The 17,693-nt window shown below is 37.7% G+C and overlaps 1 protein-coding gene across 1 annotated transcript; it reads right to left on the minus strand.

The window, feature by feature from the left end:
- Positions 1 to 241: 241 nt before the first annotated feature.
- Positions 242 to 10,497, minus strand: LOC122006869 (prolyl 4-hydroxylase 1-like). Its single transcript, XM_042562542.1, has 12 exons — positions 10,195 to 10,497; positions 9,288 to 9,335; positions 8,386 to 8,438; positions 5,771 to 5,836; positions 4,500 to 4,574; positions 3,317 to 3,391; positions 2,058 to 2,128; positions 1,929 to 1,980; positions 1,743 to 1,829; positions 917 to 1,009; positions 691 to 784; positions 242 to 564 (listed from the first exon to the last, which is right to left on the minus strand). The coding sequence occupies exons 1-12, from the start codon at positions 10,253 to 10,255 to the stop codon at positions 488 to 490; spliced, it is 852 nt and encodes a 283-aa protein (XP_042418476.1). The 5' UTR covers positions 10,256 to 10,497; the 3' UTR covers positions 242 to 487.
- Between the last annotated feature and the right edge of the window lie 7,196 nt (positions 10,498 to 17,693).

Raw genomic sequence — 17,693 nt, forward strand, 5'->3', positions numbered from 1 at the left:
CTCCAGGAACCTGAAGTTCCTGTGTGTTTCTTGTTGATGGAGAGGAAAGCTCTAGTTTCGAGGAGCTCTCCTTGTAGTAAACTGACGAAGAGGAGTTGACTTACTCTCCGCAGAGCAATTTTTTCGATCCAAAACTCATTTGTCCTAGACAGGGCCCTATGGTAATTTGGTCTCTGCTCTTTGTCTCATCAAAGACAAAGTAAAAAACAAGGAAGTCTTGGACAACACAATTATGCTTTAGAAAATATGACATCTTTAAATCATCAAATGGTTCAATAATTTATTGAATAATAAAAAAACAAATTACACTTCATTTTCTTTCTTTTTACGCGTAGACGAGTTACCTAGCTATTGGGTGATGTCCCGTTATTTAAGTGGAAGATGGCCAGGCAATGACTAAAGTTGCTATTGTTGACTCCTGATGGTGGATCTTTTATCAGATATGGAGTTTAAGCAAAGACTTGCAAGTCTTGCATGATGGTGAGCACTAATTTGCCGTATGGAATCGTTTGAATGCCTCAGAAGTCCATGGTTTCTTGGTATTCCAAAAGCCCCTCGCACTTCCTGTCATGTACCATATACAAGTTAATCAGCATCGATTTTGTTGATGTATGTCTTCATGAACTTTTTCAGTTCCTACAACTCAACGAGGTACGTTTTATGTTCATTATGGTCTGACGAAGAACGTACCCTGCCTCATCCAGCTCGTGGCTGTCCACTTCTCCCCTTTAATAACTGGGCAGCCTGAATGAAGGCTCATTGGGTCTACTTTCCCGTTGAGGTCCTACAATTAGAAAAAGTAAGGCACGCCACTTTTGACCCATGTCTCTTCTGCAGAGTTCATGCTAGCAACGAGATAAAAGGATAGATTGCATTGATTAGGATCATGTCATGAAAGAAGAGTGAGAAGGTGGACCATGTTCCATAAAAGGAGTGCATCTCCCTTGTTTGGTTTGACACACAGTCCGTGCACAGTCACACCACCACAGCTGCAGTTGCCAGATCCTGCCTGAAGAGGAAAATGTTTGAAAAAGAAAAGGGATCATCGGCAGATTGATGCATGAGGAGATTAGATCATAACTGAAGCTCCCAGCAAAGGCTTTTCAAAGATTACACTGTTTAAGTTTCATGAAAACAGTAGTTGGAGATCCAGAACTAAATGGTGGATTAGATGGGTCGACAGTCTTCGAACTAGTCTAGTTCAAGGTCTAAATTTAGATTGAGAACTTGTGAAAAGCAAAAGCATCTTTTGACTCAAAGCAGCCTAACTAACTGAAGTTGAGGAAATGATCATGTCAGTTTAAAAATGTTGCTAACATACATGCAAAAGAATAGAATTTGGGTAAGTACATGCGCTGGCTTACTAAAACCGAGGGGAAAAGTTAACATGACAATTTTAAAAGCTAGTTAGAACATATCAAATGCCAACACATTGCATTAGCAAGCAAATAAGGCATCCATTCTAGTTAGGCTTAAGCAATCGATGCTAGTTAATTTAGGCTAAACTTAGTTCAAAAGGTTTGGATATTATCATTTTTATCTCTACTTAATTGTTTTACAGTTGAGGGTGACAAAATAATAATAATAATAATCAAGAAGAAGAAGAAGAAGAAGTTGATTTCCTAGAAGTGGCTAATTTTGGTTAACACTAGTTTGGTTTCCAGTGTGTAAGAGAATTTAGTTTTTACAGACAAGCATTCTCCAAACAGAAACATGATGCGAGATAATTCATCACAACTAACCAATGGAAAGTATGTTTCGCCCCCTTCTACCACATTACTTAAATACATAAGCATCGTGGCGACACGTTGGCCTCCCTTCCCCATTGTCTGCATTGATGGTTTGGAATGCAACAGTAATCCTTGGAGAAAGGAATTGCGATGTAGATTATTATTATTTTCTTTTTTGACAAAAAAAAACATACTTACATCTTCCGGCAGATAATCATGATGTATCAAATAATACTCGGTGGGTCGGTACCTGTGCAACAGAGCATTTCTGATTATTTACTTGTCCATGAATATCCATTCTGCAAGAATATTTTGAATTACTGCTACCTAATTACATAAAGCAGCTCTGCATTTTCTTGTGGGACCTGAGTGAAGGTAGCAATCCGCTTTTCAACAGCCTGACAGTACCCAAATATCAAAGGTAAGTCAAGGATAAGTTGGATCTCGAATCAAAGTTGAATTACATGAAGAGGCAAAGAAAATTTGTACATCTATGAATTTGTTATGTATGCCAATCAGCATATTGTCGAAAAAAGTAGACACAAATTACCGAACACCTCCACAGGATAAAGCGACTTCAAAAGACTCTTAACACTCACATAAGCTTCCACTACATTAATTAATTAATTAGTTATAAGAGTAATTTGAGATAACTTCTATCTTGGGTCATACAATAAGTGCCAACATTATTGAATTTCACATTTCTGACCATGCAAACACATCCTGCATTATAATAGTGTTTATAATCATGCCCCTACGCCCTTTGCTTCAGTTCATTCAGATGTGTTAACATAAGTCGTGTCAATTATACTTTTAGCTTTAGATGCTTTGTAACTTCTGTCGCTAACTTTTTCTATCTATTCTGTTTTCAGCATTGAAAAACAAGTTTGGCGCCATAATCAAGGTTCTACACAATGACACTACTAAAGCATATTCTCTCACTCTTTACAATCGTTCCTAACATGAAATTCTTCATCAGTTTTCATCTTATAGTTTAATAATTATATTCTACACATATAATATAACTATATGTAATTGATTGTATACAATTAATTAATAGCATTTATAATTAATATTGTATAATTAAGTAGATCTATAATATATAATCCATTATATATAATTAATAAATTAATTAATTAATAAATACCATATAATTCATTAATGGAACTAGTATAACATGTAAGTAAATGCAACTAATATATATATGCAACAACTAACTATTAAAGTAAATAACTTTTTTATTCGTATACATTTAGACCTGGAAGTAAATAAGTATCAAACCTATACTGACACAACATGATACAACATCAAAACTATATCATTCCCTAATAACTTCTATAGGTAAATGAGTCCATCTAGAGGGTTGTGTGATGAATAATTCCCTATAAAAAAATTCAAGTCAAGTTAGAATGAGTTTTCAGATCATATTCCGGTCAATATGAATACACCATCCCACTATCAGTGAAATAATCAAGCGTACATGAGTTAGAATTACAAGCCCATATTCAATAGGAAGAGGAATTGTATTTCTAAGGACCGATAGTCCTAAAACTAAAAGGCGACTAAAAATTGCAAGTAATACCAACCTGAATCATTGAGAATTTTGTTTGTCCAAGTGTTAGAAAGGTACCATAACTTGTTCGACCATCAGTTGTAACTCTCTAAAAAAACAAGAATGAGGTAAGAAGCATGGAACAATTTCTCAAGACAAATTCATAGTAGCAGAATAAATAGTTGATAGTTTTCTCTTTAACAAAATAAACATTTCATAGGTTTTCAACAATACAACATAAACAGAAATAAATGACACATTGACATAAACATTTGATAGGTTTTCAACAGCACAACCTAAACAGAAATAAATGACACATTGACATAGGAAGTCTTTTTTCATGGTTTCTTATTTTCATAAATTTGTTTATTAGAAAATAGACCTAAGAAAAAAGGTGTTCAAGTCAACCTACTAAAAAATAATCCTGATAAAGAAAAGGAGAACTGGGAAAAAATGCATATGTAATTCTTACACACAAAATAATATTAAAAATTCTCTATTACCAAGACTCGGTTATAAGAACCCGATGCAGGTATTGATGTGTAGCAAACATGAATGTTTTTAAAAAAAAATTGCACACAATCAATAAAGTATTAGAATTTGACTAAGAGCCTTGTATGAAGGGGCAAATGAAGAATCCAAGGATGGTAAAACATAGATCCTTCCATCCTAGCCTAGTACAAATTAGAAAATTTTAAAATAAGATTACATTAATATTTGGAAGAAAACAAACAGAAAAGTCATGCTACTTATTGTTAGACACTCATATACATATAAAAATAGTGATTTCAACTGAGAAAAATGTCGTGGGTAAAATGTTGTTAAAATAAAATTGACAAAACTAACAAGCACATTCATAGTCATTGACCTATCAGCACTTCCACTTTCCGGGGAATATGGTGCTGATATTATCAAGCTGTTTCTCATTCAAGAAGTAATAATATATATACATACACATATACGTATATTTATATATGTACATATGTATATATGTATAATTGGACCATATAAAACCAATCATTTGTTTGAGTTTCAAGTCAGATAAGTGTTAAAACAGTATAATGAATGATGCAAAAGAATCAAACAGAAAATACAATAGCAAATCGTGTTAGAATAAAACAGCATAAAGTAAGTAAAAAAAGAGCGCCCCTAATAAAAAAAGGCTAAGCAGGTCCATAAAGTTGTTTCGTGTATATTTTATGAGAATGAAAACTTACCTTCCCTGTTTTAGTATCATGCACTTGAGAAACTTGGAGATGAGGCTCAGCAATTGTTTTAAGATAATCACATTCCTGTAAGAGTAACAACACAGCTCTGAGAAATGTATGACAACTTTCAAGTCAATTCAATCAGACTTGCAATATCCATTTCTGCATTGACAGAAAATCAAACGAGCGTAGCTAATTGTCCATATCATCAAAATTCAAAAGGATCCCTCTCTTTCAAAAACTATCAAAAGAGCACCCACCCATAATTTAATTCCCAAACTAGCCTTGTGTCCTCCACCTTGGAGCAACTTTGGTTAAAGTTGCAGCACCTTAAAGCAGTCTTGACCAAAACTAGTGCAACTTTTGTCAAAATTGCACCACTGTTTTTTTTCTCTCTCTATTTTTTTTCGATATGCTAATAGAAGAGGAAAAAGGAAAATGAAGGAAAAGGAAACAAAAGTAAACACAAAAACCTAAAAACAATAAAAAATCAACTTATATAATGTCTAAAATTTCATCTCCATTCTCAACTAAAGAAATAACCTCAACAACAAAAATCTCTTTCTTATCAATAAACACAATATCTTACCTACCCACCTTGGAGCAACTTTGACCAAAGCTATACCATCTTGGAGCAGCTTTGCCAAACCACTCCAAGATGAAGCACACAGGGGCATTTTGGGTATCAATTTATGGGTGGAGCTGCTGTTTTGATAATTTATGAAAGAAAGTCACTCTTTTGACGATAAGAATAATCAGGGGTGCTCTTTTGATTTTTTTTCCCGTTCTAAATTACATTAAAAAAATAATAATGGCAAAGTTCTGTTTAAGTTGGGAAGCAATGAGAGACCAACCATTAAAGGTGTACACAAAAACCATATAATAAAAGAATCTACATAAAAAATATTGGATGCATATAATATTTGTTAAAATTTATAAGCAAAATGCAGAAATGCATAAAGAAGTGAAGAGGTGGAAAAATACAAGATATGTTTTTCTCCCAGATCTAATACTGTTATTTTATTTTCAAGAATATAGCACAAGGGATGGACAAACACAGTGAATAAATACCAACTTCTAAAATTAGTGAACCAAGTTGATTATGATTACAGGAACTTGGTAACTTTGGCAAGGACAAAGATCGAAAGGAAAAAAAAAATCTTAACACCAGCAATGCACACCATACATGTATGTGTGTGTGTGTGTGTGTGTGTGTATAAAAGATGAAATAAAACATTATTGAGAAAAAAAAAAACATCCTTAGAAGGGAAATGAGATACCTCCATGGTTAAGAAATTACGAAAAAGAATAATCCGTGGTGACCAACTGAGAATTTCAGGTTTTACCTAAATAAACAAATAAGAATATCAATATTAGTTAATGGGTATTACAAACAATCTGACAGACCATAAGAGGATCTATGGCCCAAATTTAGCTCTAATTGAGACAATTGGCACACATTTGATAATAAGAAAGTATTTTGGACTAGCAAAAACTGCACCGAGTGGCTAAATGCTCAGACCTAAATAACCTTTACGATTGGAAAAATGTATAAAATTCAAGATGATGGAGCTGTCAAAAAGACAATTTCAGTTGTTAAAATTAGAGAACAAGTTAGCCAATTGCTTAAACATGTTAAAATTATCACAAGCTTTCAGAAATATAGATTGTCCAACACCCACAGATTGGCAGTAACTTAGAAAATTGTTTGTCATAGCCAACGATTCCACTATAAGTGTAGAAGTATGTTGCAACTCCATTAGTAAGTTAGGGTTTCTTGACCAAGCAAACACTAAGATCTATTGTTAAACTCTTTTATTCATCGCCTAACACCTCTTAGCTTAGGTAGTTGAGCATGAAAAATAAACTACAAGATCCAAATAAAGAAAAGTGTTTAATGTATCACATTGTGTCATTTCCTTCTATTGTTGATTTTTTTTTCATATTATCTTAAAATATATAGTTCTAACTAGTTATTTTTTCAACATCCCATATTCAATATAGTCTCATTCAATCTCGGAAGGTAGATGAACTACACAACTTTAGATAGTTTGCATATACTCCACTCGTATCAAATGAGAGAGCCATGGTAGTGTTGGCTCTGCATGTTGAATTGGAGTGAAGGCCCTACTCCATTCCAAAATTACTAGTGATTTAGGATGATGACAAAGAGAACAATCCATAATCGCAAATTGATTCCAATTATAAAGACTAACATGCACAGCATTATTATTATTATTGAGACTGTGTACCATATTCGCTATTACTATATTAATCATTATATCTTCCATATATTGTCTATATATTTTGTATAAATAAGCATGTTAGTCTACAATCCTGAATCAAAAAAGAAAGAAATTTCTTTTCTTCTTTTCTATTCTCTTTTATGTGCTCTATCAAGGGACTCCCTCTTCATATACATAATCAAGCACCATACTTATCTTCGTAGGACTAATGGATATGGAGTATCATAGCTTAAACATGCCCCTTTCTGTCCATCATAGCTCAGAAGCAGTGATCTAATGCTAATACAATGTTGAATTAGGGTGAAGCCCATTCCATCCAAAGATGACTAGTCAGTTGGGATGGGAATACCATCCTTATGTATAGACAAAATAAACTACCACACTTATCTGTGTGAGACTTATTAACAATACAATGTACATATTGGTCTCTTTCTTATACTTTGAATTTTGGATTAAGTGGTTAGTTAATCAAGTATTAGAGCAGGATGTTGGAGGTTTGCTTCCCACCTATGCCAAAATGAATATCTAATCAACTCATGTATTGGGAGCTCAAAGTTAATCAAGTCAAATGCCCCACCCACACATCAAGAGGGAGGCTTAACAATATAAAGATATAATTTGATCAATTTCCTAATAGCTTGAGCTTTTTGGGATAATGGTTAGTCAATCAATTTTAGTAGGATTAACGGCTGCAATACCTTCAATCAAAAGATGACTAACTCAATCTTAGGACTAGTTGTTTGAGATGACCCATTAAGAAAAACTAGTTTCCAAGAGGATAATTTGACCTTGTGACTATTTTTGGGGCAATGACTAGAACTTGTATGCCCTAGCTATTTAAGCCTACTACATGAATCTTATCCATCATTGAGCTTTAATTATGATTATATCATCAGCATTACTCAAATAATTTGGTCGCTTTTAGTTAAAAAAAAATATAGTTATCTCCAATCTCTCACTCTATCCCTCATAACTTTCAGCTAATTACATTCTTCAAGTGAAAGCAAGCAAACGGGCAAATATCCATGTTAATTTTGTAGGCCTTAAGAGAATTTGTTAATTCCTTTCACTTCTAATATTCAATTATGGAAAACCAAGTCATGGTCCAGTTAGCTTCACAGACCTGGATGAACCTCATGACAGTGTGCATGATAGGAAAGAAACAAAAATTGGATGATAAAACTTGAAATAAATCTAGTCCATTAAAGATCTGAAAAAGAACCAACTATGTTCTGTGGCTTTTTACAACTGCTCTACACAAGGTGAAGGCCATTTTTGTAAGAAATTAAAGTCACGAAAAGAAGTACTCTCAGCAAAAACACACCATCATCATCATATTTTTCCCAATTATTTTTTCCCAAAAATTTGGGGTTGGCTAGATGATGTTAACAAAAATTAAAAAGAGCAGCCCGGTGCACGAAGCTCCCACCATGCGGGGTCCCGGGGAAGGATCCATTGTACGCAGCCTTACCCTGTTTTTTGCAAGAGGTTGTTTCCAGGATTTGAATCCGTGACCTTTTGGCCACAAAGCAACAACTTTATCGTTGCGCCAAGGTTCCCCTTCATGATGTTAACATTATTTTGTAAAATTAAACAACAAGAAAACGTGCATAAGTATTTCATCATTTTGAAAGGAAGCCAAAGCATACCAGTCCAAGATGAAGGAAAGCAGACTGTTTATTGGACACCCAGGGAGAAGGGCCTAGGACAAAGAGTTTGTTAAGAAAGATTGGAAGTTTGCTCATAGTTTATGATACTAAATCAGCAAAAGCTTTAACTCATTGAAAAACAAAGATCATTTTGCAAAATTCTTCCGTTTACTTGGATTTTGCATTCCTCTAATTTATGTATGTGAAGGTGGACACAAATTCTTAGATATTACCTAGACTATATATATATTTATATATATCAATAATTACATGACTTTGAAAAAAACATCTGAACGAAAATAACATGAAACCCTAATCATACACCCTCTGAAATGTAGAAATTTAATAAGCAACATTGTAACTGTGAACAACAGTTTCATCTAAAACAAGCTTTTTGAAAAGCATGCAACAGTGAAATCATCATTGAGAAAAAACACAAGATTGACAAGATATAAAATTGGAGATAGTTTGAATCTAACGTACATGGTAAAGACAAGTTAGACAACTACTACCACGCATATCACATCATTCTTCCTTAACTAAATATGTCATCTTATCTAGTAATTGAAATCTAACATAATTAGGAAGTGTGTGAAACACCCTAACTTATCACACTAGAAAAATACTTGGATACTTGAAAGTTGTATAACTTAATCAAAATATATAGTTGCAGTAGAAGAGAAGCTTGGTTCGTGTTAGCTTTAAAAACTAGCATATACTTCATGAACGTGTTAAGAAATTACATGGTTATCTTATTAAAGTCACACAACATAATTCTACCTGAGAGTTAGGGAGTATTTAAACTAAGAGTTCTTGAATACAACAAAGTAATGCTCCCTGAGAACTTCAATTAAAGCATCAAGAGTAGATTAACTGCAAGCCCATTCAAGATGAAATTATACCAGATAACTTTTCCAAATTCCAGAATTGTAGCAACTGGAGGAAAGTACCTGCAGGCATTACAAGTATGGCATCACTTAAAGATTGAATCATGGAAATTAAGAAGATCGAAAACAACTATTCTATTGTCTGAACTTTACAGAACAATAAGATCATTTGTTGCTTGAGACAGAGTATTTGTTTTAGGAACCCCAAGAACAGAGTGGAACTCCTTTGAGTGCTTACATGAAGAGTGTATCCCCAATAAAAATCATTGAGGAAAAGGAGAGAGATAAATGTCTAAATCATAAATCTTAATGTTTTTAATAAATAAATTTTTAAGATTTTGGTGTTTCTCCCTCTTTTGCTTCCTTCCAAGGCAACAGTTGGATGGAAAATATATCATAATTATTTTCCTATAAATTTTCTCATACAACCGTTTTCTTTCCTTAGCTGTTTCCCTTCCCTTCTAGGAAAGATGGCCTTACGGCTGTATTAGCTACTTTCATATACGACATGTTGAGAGTGGATTTCCTACAAATAGGTCCTTATGTACTTTCAGATTGAATTTATATCAATTTAAAGCAAATATTTTGATTAATATTTAAGCAGAATAATAGAGATAAGAAAAACTTAGGATCAATTACGTTGCCATACTTCCTTTTTAACTTAATTTTCATTTATGAATTCATGATTCACTATGAGTTCCAATAATTTTGTACCTAATATAGGTTCACATTGTCGTACAAATTGGAACTTTAATGGATGAAATACTATGGTCGTCTTCTTTCTACTTTGGTATTCTTTATAAATAGGACTGGAAAGATAACATACATAGCGATTCTGATCAGATGTGCCACGCTGACAACGATTTCGAAAAAGTATAACAGTAGGTGAGGACCCAGTAGGGAAAGGAAAAAGGAAACGGACCAAGGATCATGCCGACGGTGATGAAGGTGAGGAACAGGATGACGCAGACGGATCGAGCCATCCTCGCAACCACAATCGACCACCAGAACAAAATTGCCTCTTCGTACTCTCTCCGTCTCCTCCGCGCATGGATTGGAGAAGAAACGGCGGAAGAGCGCAAGGATGAGGAGGAAATGATTCATGGAGTCGAGTAACGCCGACAGCCGGCGAGGCGAGGCGTTTCTGAACGGGAGAGGAGAAGTTAGGTTTTAGAAAATAAAAGGAAAAAAAAAACAATTGAAGTGGCAGAGAGAATGTAGCAACGACGAACGTCGTCCGCGTGGGTTTTTTTTTCTTTTATTTTTCAAAATCTAACATTTTCTGTCCGCGTCATTAAAAATGAAATAGGTTCACTTAGCATTAATTACGTTGCAATACTTCCTTTTTTGTTTTCTTTATTCACTAAAGTTTCAATCCACCGCCACTTATTTTACGCGCCTCCGCGCAATGGCGAACGTGACAGGTATTTTTTTTAATTTTTTCTTCTTTATTCTTTTAAGCTCCTAAGTAAAAAAAACTTAAGTAGGCAGGATAGCTGCGTAGGATATTAAAATTCTATATGAATTTTGATATGCCGTACCTTACCCACCATGGCGTTTTGTTCTTTAAGTTTTTTTATATTTAATACTATAATTAATCTCTAAACCTTAAAATAAAATTTAATTGACACTAAGTGTTATGAAATGTTACAGACCGTTCAATATGGAATGTCTGCTAATTCAGACATCTCGATTCTTTTTTTTAAATTTTGGGTTGAAACGTCTGGATTAAATTTAGGTATCTTGATTTTTAAAAATTTTTAAAAATAAAAAATTCCTTAAATGTTAAATCTGAAATATCCTAAATACTTCTATTATACCCTTGTAAATATTTAAAATTATTTATCTTAAACACTATAATTCAAAAGAGAAACATAAACCTTAAGAAAAATCTTATTAACTTAAACTCATTAATAACTCAATCCTTAAATTTTAAAATCTTAAACTCTAAATACATATAATATACCTAATAAGTATCTAAAATTTTTAATCTGTAATGCTATAACCCAAGAGAGGACCTTAAAGCCTAGAAGGAAAATCTTATTTATGCAATCCTGTTATAACTCAACTCCTAAATCTTAAAATTTTGAACCCTAAATACATATAATATTCCTCAAAATAAAATTAAAAAAAAATTACTAAATGAGTCCAAACGGTTGGATTCATTCCAAGCTCCTGGACCATGTCACCCACGAACGCCTTGATCAATTCTAGGTGCCCCCCCCCCCCCCAGTCCAGTATAGACTATATATATATATATATATTAGGTGCTCACGGAATATACAACGCGCTCCTATGCGCGACTGTGAGTTGCTCAATTTTTTTCTTTTTCTTTTTCTTTGAGACTTAAAGGTTTTATCTTTAAGGTTTTACCTTTAAGGTTTAAGAGTTGGATTATAGTATTAAGCACATAAACAATTTTTAAAAACAAAATTTTTGAGGTGCTCACAAGGTATATGATGTAAGGTGTGTGAGATAACAAAACTCTCTCTATATATAAAATAAATGGTAAATTACCAAACCACATGGCCAAAATTACTAAATACTCAAATTACGTAGGTAAATTTTAAAATTATCAAATCACCATGTACCCAATTTAGTTTTGCCCTCCAAAGCGTTTGTTACAGTGTAGCAAATTCTGACATTGATCATTCATCAGTACAGTAATGTCCTAAATTGATTACTAGTATAACAATCGATTAAAAATTTTGATCAGTGTTCAAAAAATTGGTTCTCTCAATATGATATATGGAAATAATGTTCGAGGGTATTAAAATAATCAGAAGAACTAGACAACATATATGACCTAATTACGTATCACTCTGAGCTCTCTAGATTCATCAATTGGTTTCGACCAAAATCGGTCGATGAACCTAGAGAACTCAGAATAATATAAAACTGGGTTCTATATATTTATCTAGTTTTTTTAATTATATTTATGCCTTCAAACATCAATTTCATACATGAGCAACAATTTTTTAAACATGAATATGAAAATGATGTTTAAGGATATGAATATAATCAAGAGAATAAGACAAATATATAGGATCTAGTTTCATGTTATTCCGAACTCTCTAGGTATATCAGTCGATTTTAATTGAAACCAACTGATGGACATAGAAAGCTCATAATGATATAAAATTAGATTTTATGCATTCGTCTAATTCTCCTGATTATATCAATGTCCTCAAACATTATTTCCAAATGTCATTTTGAGAGCATCAATTCAATTTAGGACATTACTATTAGGATATTTCAGGTGCTAAAGGAGGTGAGTAGCTTATTTTGCTTTGTTTTGTTAATTTGTTGCAGCGAAAAACTTAAAGCAATCGCTAATACTAGGATTTACTTAATATCTACCTTTTTGAGATAAATAATTCAAGGATCCACATAGTATGTCTTTCGATATGATAAATTCACCCTAAATCATGATTTCATCTTATTCTGAATGTTTATGGGTCTATAATCTTCTGATGCCACAAAATGACTTTCAATCTGAGAAGCTATAAAAGAAGATGTGCATGCAGGATGATCAACTATTGTCATACAAAGACCACACTAAAGACCCTCTAAATATTTTGTAACCATGAACTCAATATCTCTCATTGCAATTATTGTCCATGTGCAATTTTCTTTATCATAAATTGCTTTAACTCTATTCTTCCTAGTGTCTTTTATTTTGTACGTGAAATGTTTTTGCGTTGCATATACCTACAATAAGAATTTATATATGTTTATGTAAGTACTAATGAAATTTAGTTGAGTTAACATAATAAAAGTTTAAAAAAATACACAATTATATGACCAACAAAAAAATTCCTCAACAAAGTCATCTACTTGTTCTATTAGCAATGGAAAAAGTCTTGTGTTCATTTCATATGTATCTTTGGCTAATGAAACTGCTCTTCAAGGTCGCTATATTCATTAGTGTTGATTGGCTCATTTAATTAATAGTGCATATCATTTGCTGAGAATTCATTCTTAGAAATATTCATTTGAATTTCCTCTTCTATTCTATTCTCATTATATTCTTGTTCAGTCCACATATCCTCAAAAAGATCTCCCAATCCTGTACTCGTAAGTACTGGGTCATCTTCAAAACTATGTGCTTGTTCATTCAAATTGAAGTTGTAATTAATAGCCTCTCTAATATTGACCACAACATTAGAGGAAGTTGGATGTGTCATATTGCAGTACTCAAATTTATATTTGGAGTAATCGATTTGTTTCGATTCTCTATTTGTAAATCTATAGAGTGCATCATAACTGTCAGCACCTCACCAGAAATTTGATTTTCCCTACTGATCCTGTCTGAGAGTCGAGTCGACGGATGCTGGGGACGTGGCGCTCGCGGCTGTCTTTGGGTGAGCTCCGAGGTGAAGTGGACCTCCGGTGAACCTGCAACAAAGCCGAGCCGGGAAGGGGTTTCCGGCGACGACCCTCTGACGCTCAAGTCAGGCAACGGCGAGATGAAACAGAAACAGAGTAGTAAGACTGTAGCTATAATGAAGAATATTGCATACCTCCGTCGAAATCTGCGGGGCCTTATATAGGATCCTGGGGAGGCGCGTGTACGCTTCTCGAGACATTCACGCTTCCCAAAGCATACCTCAGAATGGTCGTGTCAGAAAAGTATGTCTAAGGCCATATCACAACTGTCTGAGCATATCTCTGACATGACAGTGGAAACTTCCACCGTACGATTCTCTGTTTGGTCCAGCCGTTGACCATGCTGTCTGTCGGCGACACCTAACTCGAGAAGGATATCACCAGTTGTCTGCCTTCTTTGTCCACTTTTGCACCTTTTGTCTATTTCCGGGCCGAGCGGGAGGGCCGCTCGGCCACCCCGGCGGTCGGGCGTAAAGGTGTGTCGGAACGAACGGGAAGGCCCCTCGGGCACATACTCGGACAGGAATGTGTCCTTAGTTGATCTGCAGCTCAGCCGAGCGGACGGGCCGCTTGGCACAGCAACTCCTCTATACGAGCAAATCATGAGCGTCGGAAGCCCGACCCGTGGTCGAGCTATCTTCGCACCAACCCTGGCGCTATCCTAGCCGAGCGGCCAGGGGGCCTCTCCGATCGGCAAGATCCTTAGGTTGACCCTCTTGACTTTGACCCCCACGTGTCGTTGACCACTGCCCATGTGGGTCCCCTTATGCTTACCACCAAATCACGTGCCTTCCCTTCAAGTCTAGTGTTAGGAGGACGCAAGTCCGACTGACTGGACTATTAGCCTAGTGGTGTGACAGCCACTCTGCCACTGACGAAAATGTCTCTCCGCTCGGGCACCATGGAGGTGAACACTGCCGCTCGGCAGCCTATCCCCTGGAACTTCAAAGTTTTGGTTTGTCGTTGATTGCCTCGCTGGTCCAATGGCAGCCAATGCTGACGTCTTTAGGATTCCCTCGAAATTCGTGCAAATCCTTGCCATTAAGGCTGAGCACGCGATCACGGCTGCGTAATGGGGCTCATTAAATGCGATCCTGTGAGTAGGTGACACGTGGCGAGGCCGCCGTCAGCGCATGATCGGACGATGTGACCTCTGTTTTTTGAATTTGACGGTGAGATATGGTCTTCGAGTCTTGTGACCTGAATCCAACGGCTTGGAGGAATTGAGCCCCGTCTGTATAAAGTCCTCATCACCTTCCTCCGCCGCCTATCTTCGTGCTCATGCGTCCGAAAGCCTTCGTCTGCGTTCGGTACTTCGGTGAACCCGTTCCTCAGCATTCCGACAACTCCTCTTCTTCTTCGATCACCCTTTTCCCTGTAAGGCTTCTCCGCCCCTTGTCTCTTTGTTCTTTCGCATTTTTCTTTACACTCTAGCGGTGTTTGTGCCCCTTAGGCACTGTTCAGATCATCTCTTCCATCGACCCCTCCGTTTTTCTTTGGCTTTTGCCTTCCCTACTATTCCGACGATGGCTAGTCCTTCTCAACCTTCGGAACTTGCTCCTAGCCCATGGTACACGACCATGGAGTCACGGTTCGACGCACGCGACGCGGAGAGCCTGACCAATGCCCTCGACCTTCCTTCTTATTTTGAACTAGTTTTCGCTTCGCCTTCCGACCAGCCACATATGTCGTCGAATGACACGATCTGCTTCTTCCGAGAACAGTTTATGGTCGGGCTGCGGTTTCCAATCCACCCCTTTATCCTTGAAGTTTGTAACTTCTTTCGCACTCTACTTGCCCAACTCGTCCCTAATTCCTTTCGCCTCTTGTGTGGGGTCGTGGTGTTATTCAAAATCCACGACATACCTCTCCGTCCTGAGGTTTTTTACTACTCTTATTATCCCAAGCAGTCCGAGCTAGGCACTTATTTGTTCCAGTTTCGGATCGGCTTAATCTTTTTCGATAAGATGTCATCCTCTAATAAACACTGGAAAGATTACTTCTTCTTCCTGCCACTCCCCGAATTGCCTCCCTTTCGAACAAAGTGGCAGGTCGGGCTTCCTACTCCTCCCGTTCTGAAGAGATATAAGATCCGACCGGACTATCTCCAAGCAGAAAATATGCTAACCGGCCTAAAGCTCGATATCCACAAGCTGCTACCAGAGGGGGTGATGTACATGTTTGGTCTGAGTCCGATCCGAACGAAACTTCCGAGTAGCTTTGGTAAGGAATTTACTTGTGTCTTTACTTTGAGTCTAACTGATTTTCTTCCTTTTCTTTCGCAGTGAATATCGTGATGGAGTCCGTGTTGTTTGGCATCCTGAAGAAGAAGGCCGCCGCGATTGAGGCAGCAGCGGCCAAAGAAATGGAGCGACTTGATATTGCTCCAGTCGGCTCTCATGAGGGTGAGAGCGAGGCAGATGTTGGGGAGTCCGCCGCTCAGACCTCTCCTGTAGAGGTGGTGGGCGAAGCAACTTCAAGCCGACAGCCTGCCGCTCGGGGCGACGACTCTGAGCCAAAGGACGATCTTCCCCTTTCCGGACGAAAGTGACGCAAGACAGGGATGCCTATGCTTTCGGCCACTTCAGCGGTACAGGCGTCCGAACAGACGGGCGCGCTCTCCCCCAAAGAAAATGTCCCATCTGTCGAGGCCCTCTCCTCCGATCGAACTCCCTCCCAGCTGGATCTGCCAGCTGACCCCATCGCGGCGCAGTCGGTCAGTTCTTTGCCTTCAGCGTGCCAAAGGATTCACCTTTCGGGCATACTTTCCACGCCGTCTGACCAGCCATCTAGTCCTTCAACGTCCGCTCATACAACGTAGGCGGGCGTCGCACAATAAAGACCGTTCTGCACCTTCCAACGGAGGCCTACATGGCAGAATCTAAGCGACCGATGGCCCCTGAACACGTGATCACCATCAGAGGACCTCTCGCTAAAGTATGGGAGGACGCCCGCGCCCGTGTCGCCGCAATGCCCCCGGTCTGCTGGCCAATAGTTACCTATAGCACGCCACCGGTGTAAGTTTTCTGTCCATACTCATTCGCGCATTTTTTATGATCGGCACTAAACATCTTTTTATTTGTCAGAACTGGGGTGGAAAGCGTGGCCATCACCAATCGTATGGCGATGTTAGAGGAAGAGCTGAAGAAGCTCAAAATTTCTGGCGGGTCGTCCTCCTCTCAAGCACCATCATACGCCGAGCTGCAGAACGAGCTGGCCAAGACTAAGGAACTGTTGGAGGCCAAGCGGAAGAAATCGGCTGATTAGGCGAACCTGCTGAGCTAGTTCGAAAAGCAGGTCCAAGCCTTCGACCACAAGATAGAGCTAGCGACTACTCAGAGGAATAGTGTCATCGCAGATCTGGACGCGAAGAACGTCGTTGCCCGAGCCCTGGAGCAACGGGTGAAGGAATTGGCCGACTTGCTGGACGTCGAGAAAAAAGGCCGCTTGGCGGAGGTGGTGGCTCTCAAGGATGAAATGAAGGCCCTTCAGGAGGCCCTCGAGGCCTCACGCACTCCCCTCAAGGAGTACCAAGAGGTCGAGCCGAGCCGCTTTGCTATAATGAGGCAGAGCTACATCCACTCGGATGAATTTGTTCAGAAGGTCTGCAATCGGCTCATCCTCGCCTTCGAGGTGGCCATCACTGCCACGGCAGATCATCTGAAAGCCAAGGGTCACCTCCCGGAGTCCTTTATCATCCCCGTCCGGGAACACGCTGCGCTTCTTACTGTCATACCAAAACATGTTTTTAACTACCTTGAGTGAAGTGTCTTTGTAATTCTGTCGCTTGATTGGAAAACCTTATGTTGAATGGAATTTTGCTTTTTGCTCTGTTAGCTTGTTTTCCCTTGTCAGCGCAAATAACTGTGTGGCCCGAGAAGGTGCTTTGCTAGAGGGTCATTGTTTCCTTCCTTTGGGATTTATGGACGCCGCTCGACGGTCTTCAGGCCGGGGGATTTATAATCGCCGGTTCGACTCTAGAGTTTAACGTCGCCGCTCGATGGTCTTCAGGCCGGGGGGTTTATAGTCGTC

Source organism: Zingiber officinale, chromosome 7B (genome assembly GCF_018446385.1).
Source record: "Zingiber officinale cultivar Zhangliang chromosome 7B, Zo_v1.1, whole genome shotgun sequence".
NCBI lineage: Eukaryota > Viridiplantae > Streptophyta > Magnoliopsida > Zingiberales > Zingiberaceae > Zingiber > Zingiber officinale.